The following is a 19,718-nucleotide window of genomic DNA, read 5'->3' on the forward strand; positions in this document are numbered from 1 at the left end:
ATCTAATTTGATTATTTTAGTTATGTGTCCCTCTCTAATAGAAAAGAGGAGTGAGTTTGCCTGTCCTTTTTCCGTTTCAAGCGTCTGCTGGGGAAGGGCCTTCTGATACCCTCTCTGGAATCCTTCCACTCTATCAGTGTGAGGGAAGAGGCTCAGCTTCTTCATGTATTTTGCTCCTTTGCCATTTGGTCCATTCGTGTGTTTTCAGCAAAACCAGTTTCCACAATCCAAATTACTGTGCTTCTCGACTGTGGATAAATGAGAAAATACTCCTCTCTGTGAACGCGCTCCTTTGTGGAGACAGTAATGAGTACAACTTCCAGAGCTCTGCGCAGCCAGCAACCCTGGCAGGAGTCCCCGTATTATTCATAACCCAGAGCTGTGTTGCCATGGCAGTACTGCTTGCTAGACCTTGGACCCACCGGGAAAATTATCTTTTTTCATAAAATAATCCTAAGAAGAGAGATGTGGCTTGAGGAGCAGATGAAATTCATTTAAATTCCGCAGCACTAGATTGAACATTGATGTACACAGATGTGCCCCTTTGACATAGATGAAGCTGGAGGAAATTGTACGAAAAAGTAAGTGAGAAAACACATTGTCATTCAATCTCTTGAGGTCCCATCCAGGAAGATGATAAAAAAGGTATCAGGTGCTGGATTTTCATGGAATCAATCCTGCTTTCCCTAGAAAGAATTAAAATTAAGATCCATCTCATAAATGGGTGGATGAACACCTGGGTTGTGTTGGCATAGCAACACTTCTTCATGTGGGGGCTGATGGCGGGACCCACCCACTCATACAAACAGCATGAGGCCCATGCAACGCAGAGATGGCTAGATTACTTGGTCTGGAAAAAATAAGATGGGCCTGCTCTGTTTTCTTTTTTCTCTGAATTTGGTGCCATTTGAGAGAAGGAAATAGAATTTCATATACAGAAAGGCAAACACATTGAGACAAAGTCTTTGTAAGGTGTCTGAATAAAGGAGGTGTTAATTGGTGATGTAGTCCTTTTATCCTTTGCAGGAGAAGGACTTAGATGATGTTAGGGAAAACAGCCAGAACCAAGGATCTTTTTCTGCTACAGGAATCTTTTGTGTAACAGCAAAACTATGTCACCTTCTTTTTTTTTAAAATTATACTTTAAGTTCTAGGGTACATGTGCACAACGTGCAGGTTTGTTACATATGTATACATGTGCCATGTTGGTGTGGTGCACCCAGTAACTCGTTATTTACATTAGGTATATCTCCTAATGCTTTCCCTGCCCCCTTCCCCCACCCTGCAACAGGCCCCGGTGTGTGATGTTCCCCTTCCTGTGTCCAAGTGTTCTCATTGTTCAATTCCCACCTATGAGTGAGAACATGCGGTGTTTGGTTTTTTGTTCTTGCGATAGTTTGCTGAGAATGATGGTTTCCAGCTTCATCCATGTCCCTACAAAGGACATGAACTCATCCTTTTTTATGGCTGCATAGTATTCCATGGTGTATATGTGCCACATTTTCTTAATCCAGTCTATCATTGTTGGACATTTGGGTTGGTTCCAAGTCTTTGCTATTGTGAATAGTGCCACAATAAACATACGTGTGCATGTGCCTTTATAGCAGCATGACTTATAATCCTCTGGGTATATACCCAGTAATGGGATGGCTGGGTCAAATGGTATTTCTAGTTCTAGATCCTTGAGGAATCGCCACACTGTCTTCCACAATGGTTGAACTAGTTTACAGTCCCACCAACAGTGTGAAAGTGTTTCTATTTCTCCACATCCTCTCCAGCACCTGTTGTTTCCTGACTTTTTAATGATCGCCATTCTAACTGGTGTGAGATGGTATCTCATTATGGTTTTGATTTGCATTTCTCTGATGGCCAGTGATGATGAGCATTTTTTCATGTGTCTGTTGGCTGCATAAATGTCTTCTTTTGAGAAGTGTCTGTTCATATCCTTCACCCACTTTTTGATGGGGTTGATGGTTTTTTCTTGTAAATTTGAGTTCTTTGTAGATTCTGCATATTAGCCCGTTGTCAGATGAGTAGATTGCAAAATTTTCTCCCATTCTCTAGGTTGCCTGTTCACTCTGATGGTAGTTTCTTTTGCTGTGCAGAAGCTCCTTAGTTTAATTAGATCCCATTTGTCAATTTTGGCTTTTGTTGCCATTGCTTTTGGTGTTTTAGACATGAAGTCCTTGCCCATGCCTGTGTCCTGAATAGTATCGCCTAGGTTTTCTTCCAAGGTTTTTATGGTTTCAGGTCTGACATTTAAGTCCATCTCGAATTAATTTTTGTATAAGGTGTAAGGAAGGGATCCAGTTTCAGCTTTCTACATATGTCACCTTCTTTAGTGATGAACATGGAGGGTAAGCAGACAGGGAATCCTGGATGTTCTTGTTAACACATTCCTGTCTCCTAGCCGCTGTAACCTCAGCCCCGGAGCTGACAAAAGAATCTGTCCCAGTGGGCCACAGATCCTAGGGACTATGGAGTTATTGCAAAGATCCACAAACCATTAGCAACCAAGCCTTGTCTGTTGAATGAATTAATACATCTTGGATTAAAAAAATGTACTTTCTTCAGATAAAATTAAATACAGTTAGAATTAATAACCAATAATAAATTGAAAGGTGTTATTAAATCATAGTAAATTTGTGTCATTATGTGGTCTCAAAGAACAGAAGTGAAGAGCACAATTCCTGTCATGTGGGCAATCTTTAAATTTTTTTGACATTAATCAGACATCCTCATACTCAAAAAGGATGAGTCACTGTAAGCACAAATAAGGTGTCTCTACCTGTTGCTGAGAGTCTTGACATACACAAACTTCATGACAACTTCCAGGATCCCTTCATTTCTTTCATTCAATAAAATACACTTGAGTTCATTATATTTTTATCTTCCACTGACCTTAGGGACGAATTCTACATGTTAAGTAGGGTGGATTGAGTGCTTTGACTCCCAACTGCCTACTGTCTCTCAAAGGTGAATAGGATGGGTTGAGTACCACGGTTCCCAGTTGCCTGTCTCTCAAAGATGAATCTTGGCCTTTTCTGGCTTACATTTCAGAGCCAACACATGACAAATAGTTTAGATCTTGAGGAAGACTGAGGAAGGCTTATGGAATACTCAGCACAATTATTTTTATGGCACAGAGTGAAATAGAGATTGAATACTTACACACGTTTTGATTAGTATGTGTGTTCCGCCAGGCTTACACACTTCTCTTTGAGATCTGATCTAGACACATTTTTCCAAAGACATTACAGGTATTCCCTCTGCAGTTCATAACAGTTTATGCACTGCATTGATACAGGCTGCTCTCAAGTTAGCAGGGGACAGGTTTTTGATGTCAACTGAGTGAAATATAGTATCAACTTCATGTAGGGTTGCTTGCTGCCATCCCCTTTCTTTCCACAATTCTGTAAACAACTTGGTACATTTTGTTGTCTAGAAATAGCCAACCACTAAATTTAAACAGGTTGAGTATTAAATTATTGCAGTGAAAATTTTTTCACATTGAAAACTGAATCACAGAATTCTTATTTGATCACCACGTTTAGAAAAACTATTTTAATGTCACTGACATGAAGTTGTCCCAGAAACGAAAGGGTATGGGTATACACAATGTAGCAGTCATTTATCTTCATTTGTTCCTCCATTTATTCAGCAGATAGTTACTGGGTGCTGTATTCAAGGCATCTATTTTTAAAATAACCTCTGTGAAATGTTCACTTCAAAAATGTCTCCCCAGATGCATTCAAGATGCCTTCTATTTTCTCTAATCCTCTATAATTGCTTTTCTTTTTCCTTTTTTCTTTTTGAGCTGTTTTCCTTCTCTCCCTCCCAATAATAGTTCTTTATTTAACTATACTTACTTTCATCATGTAAATATGCACAATACAACTAAACACGAAGTTGAAGAACATGCATATAAGACATGTCTTATATGCAATATCTGGAAATCACTACAGTGTGTTTTAATTTTGATTGATGTACACATAGCCTTTCACATTGAAATCTAGGTAAGGTAAGTACAGCTATTAATTATGGAAACTAGTCTATATATTTGTTGGAATATGATAAATCAAGTCACAGTTCAAAGTTGAATAAATAGTGAACACAATATAACATTAATGCAGATTAGTTACCATGGCCCAGAGACCAGCCATGAGACATAACATGCTTCGCTGTCAACAACATTCAGGATTGGAATTCCAGAGATGGCGTGTGCTACTGGCTTATGGCTGATACGTAAGAGAATCTCATCTATCTCTAAATGTTCTCCCTTAAGCCGCACAAAGGACGTACCAGTGAACAATGAGTTACCATGTGCAGAAAATATTCTGCAAATCAAGAACCAGAAAAGTAAGCAACCCGCAAACTCCAAAACTCATTACATGATTGTGATCTTTATTTTGAGGTGCATCTAAACTGATCTTCAAACTCTTCAGCTATACCTGACTGTCTCTGGAATACTTCTCAGCAGTTTTCAAACGAAACCAAAGGCTTTCTGAGTTACATAAAGAAGGCAAAATTTGGATATTTGACAAATTTGGAAGCACTGAAAATGGAGGAAATTCCGAGATGACAGTGGTTTTGGTTCTTGTGGTTCTTGTGGTTTTGGTTCTTGTTTTTTGAGGGGTGCAGAGTTGGGTCACTTAAGACTCTGTGCATGGCTCCGGCATCGTTGGGCTGTGCAACACTCCTCTCATGTCCTACTTGATTTTCTTCTCCCTTTCCTCCTCTATTCCCACTCTTCCCTCGGCAGGTTCCCACTCTAATGTGTCTGATTTATACGTTTGCTATTAATGTGTTCTTATGAAGTGGAGTGTGCTGTGTGTATTCAGGTGATATAAATGGCATTGTGCCACTCCAGATCTTGTATTTCTTACTTTGTCATTCAACTATCTGTTTTAAGTGTCTACCCAACTTGTTCATGTGTGAGTGCATTGCTTCCAACTGTCGTGTGATTTTCATTAGGCCATACCTGCTGTGTCTCTGGTCTCCATCTTCCTAATGATGGGCACCTGGGTTGCCTTCAATAATTGTGATCGGTGTTTTCATACATGTCCTTTTCTGACCTGTGTAAGGCTCTCCATGGAGTTCAAGGCCTAGAAGCGGATCCCTTGGGTCCTGGTGTGCAGGCAAGCTTTGGACCCTGAATAACGCCAGCTTGCTTTCTGTGTCTACCGCACGAGTGGGACCTGTGGGTCCCTATTGTCTACATCTAGATTTAGTATGCTCCAGTTTCCTAATTTTTCCAGTCCCCAAAGTGCTTTAAGTTGCACATCTCTAGTTGCTGGTGAGATTCTTTGTACCTTCACTGGAGCACTTGGAAAACAGAAGAAATCAAAGGGCAGTCAGGACTCTCCCAGCAGGCAGGGACCAGGTCAGAGTCAGGATGAAGACAAAGCACCCTGAGCAAGCAGCAATGGAAGAGATGCTTGTGACCAGAGCTGATGGGGAAGGTTGAGGGCAACGCAGAGACCCCACTGCCGACTTGCCAAGAAAACATGCAGGAAACGAGGGAAGGCTCCATTTTCCTGAGAAAAGGGATGGAGGAACATAGGCAGCATCAAGCCCCAGCTACTGGCTCTTTGAGAATGTAGTCAGGACTTGCCCCAGTCACCCTTGCCCTGAGCAGTCAGTGACTGGGGCTAATGTCACCCTGGCTGTCCTTGACCTGTGCAGAAAGCATTGCCAACCCAGGACAGTGGGGTAAGGGCCTTATGTGCCCAGGCCCCAGCAGGAGACACCTACCAGGAATCTAGTGGGACAAGGTTTCAGGGATCCTGGAATCCTGACCACATCCAACAGCTGGAACAGTTCCCTCAGCTGGCGAGTGGACAGGTGGTCTGATGAGCTCATATGTTATTGATGATGATGTTAAAGACCATGTTCCCATAGAAATAATTCCCACAGCATTCAGAAGACTGAGAAGAAGTGATGATAAGAATTGTTCTGGGCAGGAGTGTGTAGTTTTGATTTTTACTTGTGATAAAGCAGAGGATTTGCTTGAATTCACTCAAACTTGCTTTTTCTCTCTCTTCAAAACAACTTTGGCTGACCAGTGTCTCATAGACACTCAATTTGCCTCTTCATAGAACTCAAAATTTTGTGTATCCATACATGCTACCATAGTTTCAGGCACTGGGCATTTCAAAAATGTGATATTTAGAACCTTTCTGTTTCCGTGATGACTGTTGGCATAGAGGCTGCTGGAGCTTTCGATGACATGTTGGATTCAGTCCACGCAAGTTTTGATGCATATTCCCTTAATTTCTGAGCCTTTAGAGTTAGAGTTTTAGAACTGAGAGTACATTCTCTTCTTTTTTCCTTTCTCCTCTTACGTCAACAGGCTCCCTTCCCCACCCCCCCACCCACACACACAAACAAAAAATAAAAATAAAACGCTCTCAGCTTTGCTTTTAAGAAATGAAGAAATGTTCCAACATGTGACCCACAGCTGCAATCCGTTAACCTTTGCCAATACTGAGGCTGCCCTCTGGGTCCCTCCTGGGACTGCATAGAGAGAGGCCCATTTGCTGTTCTGGGCAGCATGCCCAGTCATCTAGGAGGTGGGGGACTGGGGCACTCTTTCAGGCCAACTCAGACTAATGGAATAAAATATCTTCTCCATGCAGTGTCTCAAAGAAAGAGCCACCTGGGCTGCAGGTGACCAGACTCGCTCAGTGCAGCACGGTAGCTCCTAGCCTCATGTGCAGTCAAACACTTGAGATGTGGCAAGTCTGAACTGAGATGTACTATCAAGTAAACTGTACAATGGATTTCAAAGATTTAATAGGAAGCAAAGAGTATAGAACGCCTCATGAATAATTTCATATTGGTTACACCTTGAAATGATCATGTTTTGGATATATTGGATTAAATGAAAAGTATTATAAATTAATTTCCCCTGTTTCTCTTTATGTTTTTTAATGTGGCCACTAGAAAATGTAAATGTACTTGTGTGGCTCACAGTATATTCTTACTGGACAGCACTGGTCCAGAGGACTGGGATTTATTTTTAACTACTTTAATAAACATCAAACATTTGTGATAATCTTAATACAAATATTTCTCCATCATATATGCTCTTGCATGGTAAATATTTTATCTACTCTTGTTTTAAAGGATAAGGAGGTTTTCAAAAATTGCCAAAGTACTACAGGTAATTTGGCAAATTCTCTTTTATGGGTACCAGATAGTGCTATTTCTACCCAGAAGCTGGCTACAGCTCTGTAATGTGACATGCTTACTCCCGGCTATTCTGGGCTGGTTCTCGTCTGACTAATGAGCTCATTATCCACTGGGCAGTGGGATGGAAGGACATGAGCACCTCAGCTGTCACTGCTGAGCTTTCTCCCAGCCCCACCAGGCCCTCTGGTTCCTGATGCTTGTCTGTAAGACCAATGGGTACTTTAACTTTTGAAGGTGGTTTCTGGTTCCCCCAGTCAGTGAGCCCAAAGACCTCAAATAACATTTTATTCACACAGACTTCTTAGAGATGAAAAGTTTCTAGAGAGCAGAGCCTTTAGGGAACTAGTGATGACACATTCACTGAATAAATCACAGTATTATACTCAAGAGCAAATAAGTTTTCTTTCTTATTGGTGTCATCTTTCCTTGTGAAATACGGCAACTGATGAAGAAGTCTCCTATTGAGAATAACCAGACGAAATCACAAGGCTAGACAAGCAGCTACTAACACCGTCCCCTTCCCCCTGCCCATGGTAAACCCTGCTGGTAAATGTATTTCTCCTTCCTAAACCTGGGAGGACTCATGTTTCTGCACCCAGAGCCCCAGGTGGAAGTAAACAATGGGAGTGAGCCAATGAGGTGGGATTGCTGTTCCTTGACTCTTAGTGCTTCTCATGCTAGTCTCCTGGGGATGTGGTTAAAATGCAGATTCTCTCTCTAGATCTGGGGCAGGGCTTGTTCAGCAGGCTCCCAGGGGAGACCAACGCTGCTGACTTGTGGGTCATACTTTGAGTTGCAAGGTTGCATACGTGGTATTTGCCAGTGTGCACATTCATGAAAAATTATCCTGCCTTAAGCCTGGTAGATCCACAGTTCCAAATCAACATTAAATACATCTGGTATACTTAAGAAAATTCAACATAAAAAGAAACCCATTTCTTAAAAAAAAAAGGCAGAGCAACCATTCTCTTTATCTGAGGACCTTTAAAAGCATCTCCCTTTATGTGTCACAGCATTAGCTACTAATTACTAAAGGAAAAAGTGCTGGGTGAATTATCACCTGAAAATAAAGTAACTCTCAAATGTTATAAAACATAAGATTAATGTTGACAGCTTCTGTTACTATGACATATTGTGTGCCAGGTGTGTGTGTGTTATAGGTGCATATATGTATATATATACACACTTGTATGTATCTGTGTATATGTACACATATATATGTATCTATATAGATAGATGGGTTATTTAAATGAATTTTCAAAACACTAATAAGGTGTGATTTGATAAATGAATAATATTTAATAATAATATTGAAATAATATATTTGAATATTATTATTCTCCTGCTACTGATGAGAAAACTAAGGCTCAAACAGTTTAAGTAACATGCTAGTAAAAAAATGTTCTGAGTAGAATACCACATGTCTGGCCTAACCCTGACTGTCTTTTTTCTGACCCGAGACCAGTCCTCCACGTGGGGAGCTCTGAACACCATATTTATAACAGACAGTTATTTATAATGTCTTTCTCTTCTTCGGCAATTTAAATTAAGACGTCAACTTGAAGAAATGTTTCACCAGGAAGAATTGCAAAGAGAGCTGAATTAATCAAAGAAAGACGAATAAAGTGTTCTTTTAAAATGGAGTACATAACTGTTGATGGAAAACACAGTCTTGGCAGAATTAAAAGATAATCAAAGAGATGAATAGGGCAAATAGCAATTCAGCTCATTAAATAAATACAAGGAAACTAACCTCTGCAGTTTAACCTTGAGCGATACCTTTTCCTATGAATAGAGTGTCGATACTAGGCAACAAGCCTCCGAACAGATAGTGTTACCCGGAACATCACCCTTTTCTCCCTTTGATTTGAAATCAAAACCAGCATCCCCCATTTAGACAGCATAAAAGGTATGACAAAACGGGACGCCAAGTGAGACACTGTTGATTCTGTTTCTATGAAATTCTAGAAAAAGCAAAACTGTCATGACAGAAAGCAGATCTGGGTTTCCAGAGCCCAAAGTGGGGGGAGGGGACTGACTTCACTGAGACACAAGGAAACTTTTGGATCATGGAAAGGGTCCGTACCACGGTTGTGGTGGTGGTTATAAGACTATATATTTGTCAAAAGTCTTCAAAGCGTGCACTTAGCATTGCTGAAGTTTATTGTACATAAATTACATGTAAATATCATAAAGTGCATGTAAATGGTATGTGAGGTAATAAAGCAATTTTTTAAAAACAATTTTAAACCTGGTATAGCATTTTGTTTTTTTGTGTGTCTGACTCAGACCAGGCAAAATTTAGTAACCCTTTGGCAACAGAAAATCAGCACAGATACAGAGCTAGAAGTTATTGTAAAAGAATAATAGTGGCTGCCGCCACGGCGCAGGAGTTGCCAAGATTTTCCTGGATGAATTCCATCCAAGATACGGTTTTAAGTCTCTCAAGGCCTTTGGATGCCTAGAAAGTGGGTCATCTTTCAGAATATCTGCGTCACTGTGGAGATGTTAGTAAATCAAAGACCAGCTGGATTTGTCCTTAAATGTAGCAAAATATGTACTTGCTTGGAAGTACTCTTAATCCTTTCATTCACTGGACAGGGAAGACTGGTTTCACGGTCCTGACTCCCTTCATTCGTTATCAACACCTCGTACTTTTTTTTGGTAGATGATATATATGAGGCAGTAAACTCGTGGTCTGGAAAAGCAGAGATCATATTACCACTCTGTTTTAACTTCTAAAAGTTTGAAATTAAGACTTATACCAGGTATTTTTATGGAGTGGAGTGGAGTATAGAAGTAATTATTTTAACTATTTGCTAAAAAATTTGCCTAAAATATTCAGTTATTAAAGGAAAAGCATTGTTCTGGATTGGATTCTTCAGATAATTCTGCTTTTGGCAACAAGTAACAGAAAACCAACTTAAATAGGTTTGGACAATAAGGACATTCACTGGCTCGTGTGTCTGGAATTCTAGCAACAGCAGCATTCAGGGTTGGCCAGACCAGGATCTCAACAATCTTATTAAACCATGGTCTTCTCCTCTCTCCACTCTGTTGACAGGATAGCTTCATCTTAAGACTTGTTGTCTCATCAGTGTAAGATGACTGCTAAGTTGTATGTGAGCCCACAATTTCCTCATTCATTCCTTGAAGGAAGAAAAAAGATTTCTTCAGGAACTTCTGACTTAAAAGCAATGAAGGACTTTCCCAGAAGTCCATTTCTCATTGGCCCGAATTGGGTTGTATGCCCATTTCTCATTGGTTCAAATTGGGTCACATGCCCAGTCACTGACATGGAGGATACGATTTCCCTAAACTAATCAGGCCTCCCGCTACAACTAGAAGCGGACTCAGCTCCTACAAACATATGAATTGATGGTGCGGGAGAGTGTAGTGGGAATTCTGTTAGGAAAGAGAAGGAAGTCAACAATCGGGTACGCTGTGTCTAATTTAAGTCCATGACTTTAAAAGTGACCTTTTTTTTTTTTTGTTACAAAAATAATGTAGGCTTAATTTTTTTTTTTTTTTTTTTTTTTTTTTTTTTTTTTTTTTGAGACGGAGTCTCCCCCTGACACCCAGGCTGGAGTGCAATGGCACGATCTCGGCTCACTGCAACTCTGCCTCCCAGGTTCAAACGATTCTCCTGCCTCAGCCTCCCGAGTAGCTGGGATTACAGATGCCCACCACCAAGCCCAGATATTTTTTGTATTTTTAGTAGAGACGGGGTTTCACCATGTTGGCCAGGCTGGTCTCGAACTCCTGACCTCGTGATCCGCCCACCTTGGCCTCCCAATGTTAGGCTTAATTTTTAACTTTCAGAGATTATTTGTAGCTGAAAAGAAGAAAGTAATTAATGAAATGATACGGCATACTTTTAAACAATAAATATTATATTCTACATACTGCAGACACATTACCGCATAATGGTTAAAAATACAGACTTTGCTATCAACCTCCTGGTTCATCTTCTTACTGTCTGTGTGTCCTCCTTGGGTAAGGTACATAGCTTTCCTCCACCTCAACTTCTTTCTCTCTGTAATAGGAATGATAGTAGTATCTGTACAAGTTGCTCCAGCACTAAGCCTCTCATTCAGGGGTCAGCAAACTACGGCTTGCAGGCCAGACATGCAGGCAACCTGTTTTTGTAAATAAAGTTTTATTGGAAGCCATTTATGTATTGTCTATGACTGTTTTCACACTACAATGGTAAAGTTAAGTAGTTCCAACAGAGGTCTTAGAGCTCACAAAGCCAAAAACATTTAATATATAGCCCTTTGCAGAAAACGTTCGCCAACCTCTAGGTTAATACATAAGATCTTTATTTTCTTGTCAAAACCTAACATGTCATAATTCTGTGGTCATTGAGTAACTGGAGATCTGCCAGAGAAAGGCAATTATCTACAGAGCTAACATGAAAGCAAGAGATGCTCCTTTATTTTATCACTTAAAAACAGTGAAGAATCATGAACAACTGAAAAATCTACAAATGTGTTTAAATGTCAAATTAGGCTGGGCATAATGGCTAATGCCTGTAATCCCAACATTTTGGGAGGCCAAGTCAGGAGGATTGTTCAAGCCCAGGAGTTCAAGACCAGCCTGGGCAACACAGCAAGACCCTGTCTCTACTACTACTACTACTACTACTACTACTACTACTACTACTACTACTGCTGCTACTAATAAGCCAGGTGCTGTGGCATGCACCTGTGGTACCAGCTACTCAGGAGGCTGAGGTGGGAGGATTGCTTGAGCCAGGGAGGTTGAGGCTGTAGTGAGTCATGATTACACCACTACACTCTAGCCTAGGTGACAGAGAGAGACCCTATCTCCTATCTCAAAAAAATTTTTTTTTAATTTTTTTAAAAAGTCAAACTATCTACCTGAACTGACCAGAGATCTTGAAATATGTGATGTAGGATTTCCCTTCAACTCTGGGATGTTGGAACTGGAAACTTGAGTGAGAGTGAATTTGTTCACACTCAGCTAGTGGATAGAAGTCATAGCTCTCCTCAGCAGAAGTCTGAAGAGGAAATAAAAGAGAGCCAATAATAAATTGCTGTGAATATTTCTTTTGAAAAGCAAAGAAAAAAGTATTGCCACCTGTGTGTGCTGAATGGACAGAGGTATTGATATGTAGACAAGGGATCCTGTCAGGGAATCCCTGGAGAGAGAAGAGTCTGAGACTGACACTGCCCGGCAGCCCCAAGTCTGTGTTGTGGAAAAGCCCTCAGTAAAAGGAAAAACTCATGGCAACGAGTTGGTGGTGATACTTTCATGGAGGAACATTGTCCTTGCAGGACGGGTGGTTTTAATCCTGAATTTAAAGATCTTTAAAATCTAAATTATCTAGTCAAATTTTTTTCATAAAACAATGTTTTAATTAAAGATTCAGTTTTAGGTCAAGTGCACAGTGTCTTTCTTTAAAAATGTTTAGATGTGGCCATCAACTATCAAGAATGTTTCTAGAATGAAATATATTCCGCAGTGCTGTGTGGGGATCAGGAGCACAGGCTCCACCAATCAGTTGCCTGGTTTCAATTCCTGGCTAGTATACCTGCCTACTATTCACTCCTTAAAGTCCTAAGCCTTGTTTTCCTTATTTATAGAATAAGATTAACAGAAGTACTAACTTTATAGAGCTTTGATGAGACTTAAAATAATCCACGTAAAGTGCTTAGTCTAGAATCTAATATCACACACTCCATAAACACTAGCCATTTTAATGTATTAACACATAGAAATGAATTGTAGAAAACATTTTGGCAACAAACTATACCATAATATATATTTGTAATCTATCGAGTTCTTATCTTTCACTTTTGATATTCCTGTCTTGTTTTTTGAGCAGCAAAGGTTAAGGTAGACACAGAAAAATCCCTCACTGGGGTCTTCAAATTTAGAAGGTTAGCTCAGGGGTCATCTTAATAGACATTATATTAGTTAAGATCCAGTTCAACTTGCTAATGAAACAAGGCCCTGAAAATACAGTGATGAAAAAGATAAAAGTGTCTTTCTCTCTAGCACACCCACACAGAGGTGAGCAGCCAAGCTCTAGTGAGGCAGCTCTACTCCATGAGTTCCATTTATCTTGCATCTCCACCATCACCTACACAGGTGGTATGGTTGAAGCTCACCAGCATCTTCTTCCAGCAAGTTATTACCTTTTTAAATGCAGAGACCTAGAACTTATACACATGACCCCCACAACCACCTCATTGCTGAGGTCTTAATCACAGTGCCACTCACAGTTGAAAAAGAGGATAGAAAAAATGACTCTCACTAGGCTGCCATATGCCCAACTAAAATTCTACGTATTCTCAAAAGAGGGAAGGGAAGCATGGATGGTGGAATCCATCAGCAGTTTTCCACGGCGATTGTCATGGAAACTATTGTTTTGTTGACTCTAGACACTATTGATTTTAAGACACATAGTCATTTTATGTACCCCTAAGTAAAGGAAACCATGTTGTTTAAACTGGGACACATTTCTTTCTTACCAGCTCAGTTTTAGGACACTTTCCAATTAAGAGATGTTAAAATGTAGAAAATCAATGTGTCTTGGTATAGAAGAAATACAGGATTGTGAAGACTTTGGAAAAGAAAGTGACCAAAGACATTCATTTTGCAGTCTACTTTTGTGTGTGTGTGACTTTCCTTGGAGCAAAGATAGGCATAAGATATCAAGCTTTGGTTGATCTATTGAATTTACTGTTTAGAATCTGTGATTGACAAGGTACTATCAGTGTGTGTATGCTCTAAGTCAAATTCCTGTGATTACTGGTAGAGAGACTTTAGCTCAAAGCTTTGGGGAAAATGTGCCTAGATTTTCATTCAATCTGGGCCAAATTTGGAGTTGTACAAATAGATAGCATGGGTCTTGTCCTTAGTAGCCAGCATTTTTGTTTAATAGGAGGAGAGAAACCGAGGACGACACTGAGGAACAGATATGACCAGGGCACTTGACTTCTTGCTTCAGCACTCAGTCATTACACAAACAGTTGTTGAACACCAGGCACTTTACTTGGTGTGACAATGCACTCCCTGCCTTCCAAGAGCTCCCCCCCCAGGGGAGTGCTGTTGTACAGGTGCTAGGATAGAGGTCCGGGGAGTAGAGGCAGAATTTGGGAGCCATCAGTTCTATCTGAGGCTAGGAAAGGCTTCCCAGGGGAGGTAAAATCAGGACTGAGGAGGTCAAAGAGCCCTCCATGCAGAGGTAAGAGACTGACAAGCACAGGAAACTGGAGCTGTGGTCACTGCAGGGGATCATGCTCTGATGCTTCCGCATGTTAGACTGGAGGCAGGGTGTGGGGGTCGGGGGGTGTCCTCTCCAGCTTCGCTTTTTTCAGTGTTTTGTATGTAGTTGGCCAATAGCAGTATTTGTTGAATTGAATTGAAAAGACCAATTTCTTGGATGGCCAGCTAGAGATGAGCTGAATTTTTCTAGATCAAAAAGATGCTAGATTACAATAAATGGGCAAAAGCAAAATAATACCTTTGGTGCTTGCTCTTAAACTTAACATTACTCTATTTTGTTTGTGAAAGTCAGATTTGAGGATTTAGTTTATAAAGAAACCTTTAATTGGTTGGATCCCACTTGCTTCACCCACCCTGACTCTCATTTCCCCCAATGTAATAAATGTGCATATGTATTTTACTTTAGAATACACAGAGCAGTTTAACATAAAGTACTGAAATTATCCTAAGAACAGATTCTCAGTGCAGCAATCCTATCTTTGTGAATTTGATGTGTTCTAAATGCAAGAGCAGAAGTGTTTTAATTGTCAGGTTTTAAGATATTATGAAAGCCCCTAGTCACTTCAGTAAGATCATTTGATTCTGGTTAATGACAAGTCTATACTATGCAGGTTTTTTTTTTTCTGTCTATTGCTACTGAAATCTGCTTTTCTTATATAGATCACTGTTACAGATGAGGAAGTTAGTAATCCATCCTTTTTAGATCTGGTGAGAACTCCCCAAATGAGGAAATGCACACTTATTCTTATGTTTGCTTGGTAAGTTTGACTTGTGATGGATTTAAAAGCTTGCGTTAAATTTACAATACATCCCTTCCTTCAAATCAGCTTGAAGTTATCCCTTACTTGTTCTCTGGTGTCTTTCAATGTTGCTACAGGTTCACAAGCGCAGTGGTGTATCAAGGACTTGTCATGCGCCTGGGAATTATAGGGGGCAACCTCTATATAGACTTTTTCATCTCGGGCGTGGTGGAACTGCCGGGAGCTCTCTTGATCTTACTAACCATTGAGCGCCTTGGACGACGCCTCCCCTTTGCGGCAAGCAATATAGTGGCAGGGGTGGCATGCCTTGTCACTGCGTTCTTACCAGAAGGTAATCTTACCCCACATCTGTTTGGCAGCCAAAGGACTTGAAAACACCTAAATCCACAATCAAGTATAGGGAGCCACTTGTTCTTAGGAAATGTGCAATGGAATCACAGTCTTTCGTGATGTCACTCCATTTTCTGCTTAATCAGCGTAAAAACTTTGAAGTAAGAGATTGGTTCTGTAGATGATTCTCTTTTCTCAATTGCTAGGATCATTTATGAATGAAATAGATATTGTGCCCAATCTAGCTGATAGCGATGTGGTTTCTGTTACTCATCTTTATGTGACTTACTTTTGTGATATCTCTGATGTTTAGCTTATTTCCTGAACCTCTGCCATGCTGCTGGCACCATGCTAAACGCTGAGGTTACACATAGAAGAACGCAGTTCTTGACTTCGAATGGTTCACAATCTATTAAGGGATACAGATACTTTAATATTGTCACGATTCTTATTGTCATGAATTATTTGCAAGATTTAGAAACTAATTAAACTATTTACAAGATTTAGAAATATAAAAAAATAGATTGGGGAGGAGTGATCAATCCAGAAGGGGATTCAAGAAAAGCTTCCCAGCAGTGGGAACTAAACATGCGTGAAGACTCAAATGTGCCAGATATCAGGGAGAGAGAGGACGGATGTTTCCAAACTAGAGAAGAGTTTCCAGAAGTATGAAACACCTTTGTGCATGCAGGAACTGAGGGTTCATTGCTGTGACTGGAATCCAGACAATGAGCCTGAGAGATGATCTGTCACCAGCATGACCAGCCCTGCAGGTGGTCCTGTGAGCTTGCGGAGGAGGAGGAGTGAGTTTGGCATAACTGCAGCAGTTTAGAGATGGCTATGAGCAGGGGGAGATGCTGAGAGCAGGAGTTACAATTGGGGCAGTCAGACCTAGATGAGAGAGGGTCATTTCATTTCAGAGATGTTGCAGAGTTAAAATTTTCAGAGCTCCATGCCTGGTAGATGGGGCACAGGCCAGAAGGAAGCAGAGGGTGCTGTGACTCCTGATGTGTGGTGAGCAGCACCCAGAAGATCCTTACCCTAGAACACACCAGGGACTGGGAAGAGGAGGGCTTCACATCCCAGGGGATGTGTGAAGTAGAGCAAGTTCATCATTCCCCTCTTCCAGGAAAGGCAAAGTGGGGATTACAGAGAAAGCTGGATTCTCCAGGCATCCTTTGTGTCTGCACAAAAAAGGCTGTCTTTCTTTGAGAATCCTCTGAGGACCAGCCAAGAAATGGACAATATAGTGGGAGTCAGAACAGTCAGACATTTACAGATGAGTTTATTAATTAAATGAAGGTTTATGAATTCTTAAAACACCAGGTAGACCCTATTTGAATAAAATTACAGGAATGCCAATATTCGGAACACACACACACACACACACACACACACACACAAAATGTACAAGTCCCCTGACATGTTGGAATGTTTGATGATGAACAGCAACCACCTATTTACATTTCTCTTGTTTTCCTTGAGTGCATTTGCTTCCCAGGGCTGCTGTAATAAGTACCACAAACTCACCAGCTTGAAACAACAGACATTTATGCTCTCAGGGGTGTGGAGGCTGGGAGTCTAGAATCAAGGCATCCAAGGGTGCTTATGTCCAGAGGTTCTGGGGGAGGGTCTCTTCATGCCTCTCTCTGGCAATCCTTGCAGCTCCTTGGCATCACTCCTATCTCTGCCTCCATATTCACAGGACATTCTCTTCTCTGCTTGTGTCAGTGTCACCTTGACTAATTACATCTGCAAAGGCCTTATCTCCAAATGTAGTAGCCTTGAGGTTCCAGGTAGACATGAATTTTGGGAGACACTGTTCAACCCACTACATGGAATTAACTTATTATGAGAGTTGGAGGATCTGTACAATAGCTATCTCTTAATACGTATCTATTTAGTATCGACTAATTGCCAGCCACTGAACTAGGAGGGGGATGGAGAGGTGAACAAAATAGACATAATTCCTGCCCTCAAAATTGTATAATTTAAGAAGAGCGAAAAATCGCAAACATTGGAGACGTTACTGTTCTATTTTACTTTGGTACTTTGGATATAACATAAAACTGTAGCTCCCTGAGATGAAGTCTTCTGTTCTTATCGTATGTGGACTAGGAATGAATGAAATATTCATTGTATATGAAATTAGAAATGCAGCGAGAAAGATACATGACTTCAGTGTGTCCCCTCATTTCATGATATATATTTACTTTACTCGATAAGATTTTCTCTGGTCCTAGATTGATTGGGATGACTTTAATGTTTGTTGCATTCAGAATGACCCCAGAAAGCATTCAAGGCTGTGTGTCCAAATCAAGACAGAAGTAACTAGCTGGATAGTCATAAAACTATTTTGTAGAGAATTCTTTCACATATTGGAAAATATAACACCAAGAACAGACTGTTCTCCCTTGTCTAACCAGTTTTATTTTATAGATATAATTTCCTGATTGAAGCTTTAGAATTGTTGTCAGCAAGACTGAAAATGAATTGCTCTTATTCTAGACACATTTTATTTTTACCTTCTGCAGACTTGGCTGCTTTTATAGTCATACGTCAGTCATGACTGACTGGCAAGAATACATTTCAAATGCCTAAACTGAGTTCCAAATATTAACAGACGATCCTCCCTTGAGTCCTTCCAATTTAAAGACCCATTGGACTTGATTCCAGCCACTGGTTAATTAGCACGAGAAAGGCTTCTCTGCTCAGCCATTTGTGACGTCAGCAGTAGGTCGCCAGCCCCTGGGGAGAATACAGATGAGCTTTTGGAGAAACCAGCTCTAAAATAGTCTCACAGCAAACACTTTAATCAGCTTTCCCTCCACTCGACCCAACTTTTCATGGTCTAAAGAATGGAATTCTGGAAGAAGAAATAGTATTTCTGGTTGTATTCTCATCTCAGACTCACTGCTTCTAGTCCAAATTTCTTAACGCTTATTAATGTCTGGAAAATAAAGACCTTTCTTTATCCATACCTGTCTGCCATCTTTAATTTGAGTTTATTTAGGATGACCACAAACCTAGCAGTTTGGATAAGTCGTCTTCTTGAACTGGAAAACTTGTCTTCCACTTTTATTTTTCTTTAATTGGAAAGTGACTTCATGTATCTTAATTTAGACATTTCTACTAGAATTTCTCACTAAACTTTATTTCAGAACTCAGAGTAGATGATCCATTCAGAGGACATATAAAGTTTTGTTTAAGTCCTGCATCCTTTCTTCAGTAATTGAGGTATTATTCCCAATAATCTCTAGTAGCTTGACCAAATCCACATTCAGAAGAATACATTTTCTTTGTTCTCATATAATTCCGTGGAAGACAATTTTAGTTTCAATACTCATTTTTAAATTGCCCTGTGGTTTTTGTCATTGCTACCAAAAGACGTCTATGGCCACCTCAAAATGAATTTAGCTTATTACTGGAATCAATAATTTCTTTGTGTGTATATATTTATTCATACTTCCTATAGTTTTCTTTTCACTCTTTAGTTAATGAACCATGCAATGCCTTAGAAACTTTTCTTTGGTTACACATTTCAACAAAATCTCTGTTCCAGTATAGTTTGATACTGGACTCTACTGCTTGGAAAAGAGTTGGGGGTCTTTCAGATTAAGGTCAATGTTCCGGACAGACCACATCTCCACAAATGGGGCAACTTGGCATTTTCTGAATGTTTTACTGAATTGACTGGCTATTTATCTGAGTTAACCACATATGTTTATCATGGTGGAGTGTGTGTGTGTGTTTTAATTTGGTCTCTGGCTTTTGTTTGGATTTTTCCATGAAACACCTTGCCTCAGTTATAAACCCAAATTGCCCTTGAATTTGCCAGTGGGACTCAATTTTAGAGCAATCCGGATTTAGTGAAAAGAAACATACAATGGAAGAACCCAACCTGGATAGTGAAGCTGTTTCCTAGGTAGCAGGCAGCCTTCACTGCAGCCCGGGAGTGGCAAGAGATGGTCCCATCGGGCTGGACCCAGGGAATCTGAGTCTCTGCTCCCACTTTCCCCTTCCAGTACCACATGTTCATTGAAAGATGGAGTGGAATGCATTACCTAATCTCCACCCCCCCTTTTCTTGGTCTTCATAAAGAAGCAAAGCCTAAATAACACATGTTGACAAACCTTCTGCTCCAGAGCAGACAGTGGCCCAGCACATCAGCACAAC

General features: G+C 40.4%; 1 protein-coding gene across 1 annotated transcript in view; it reads left to right on the top strand.

Annotated features, from left to right (window-relative positions):
- SLC22A3 (solute carrier family 22 member 3) overlaps positions 1-19,718 on the top strand; it is a 109,642-nt gene that overhangs the window by 78,706 nt on the left and 11,218 nt on the right. The window contains exons 6-7 of the mRNA XM_001152133.8: positions 15,112-15,209; positions 15,329-15,543. Coding sequence (XP_001152133.2) covers positions 15,112-15,209; positions 15,329-15,543 — 313 coding nt within the window. The remainder of the gene's footprint in view (positions 1-15,111; positions 15,210-15,328; positions 15,544-19,718) is intronic.

Source organism: Pan troglodytes, chromosome 5 (assembly GCF_028858775.2).
Source record: "Pan troglodytes isolate AG18354 chromosome 5, NHGRI_mPanTro3-v2.0_pri, whole genome shotgun sequence".
NCBI lineage: Eukaryota > Metazoa > Chordata > Mammalia > Primates > Hominidae > Pan > Pan troglodytes.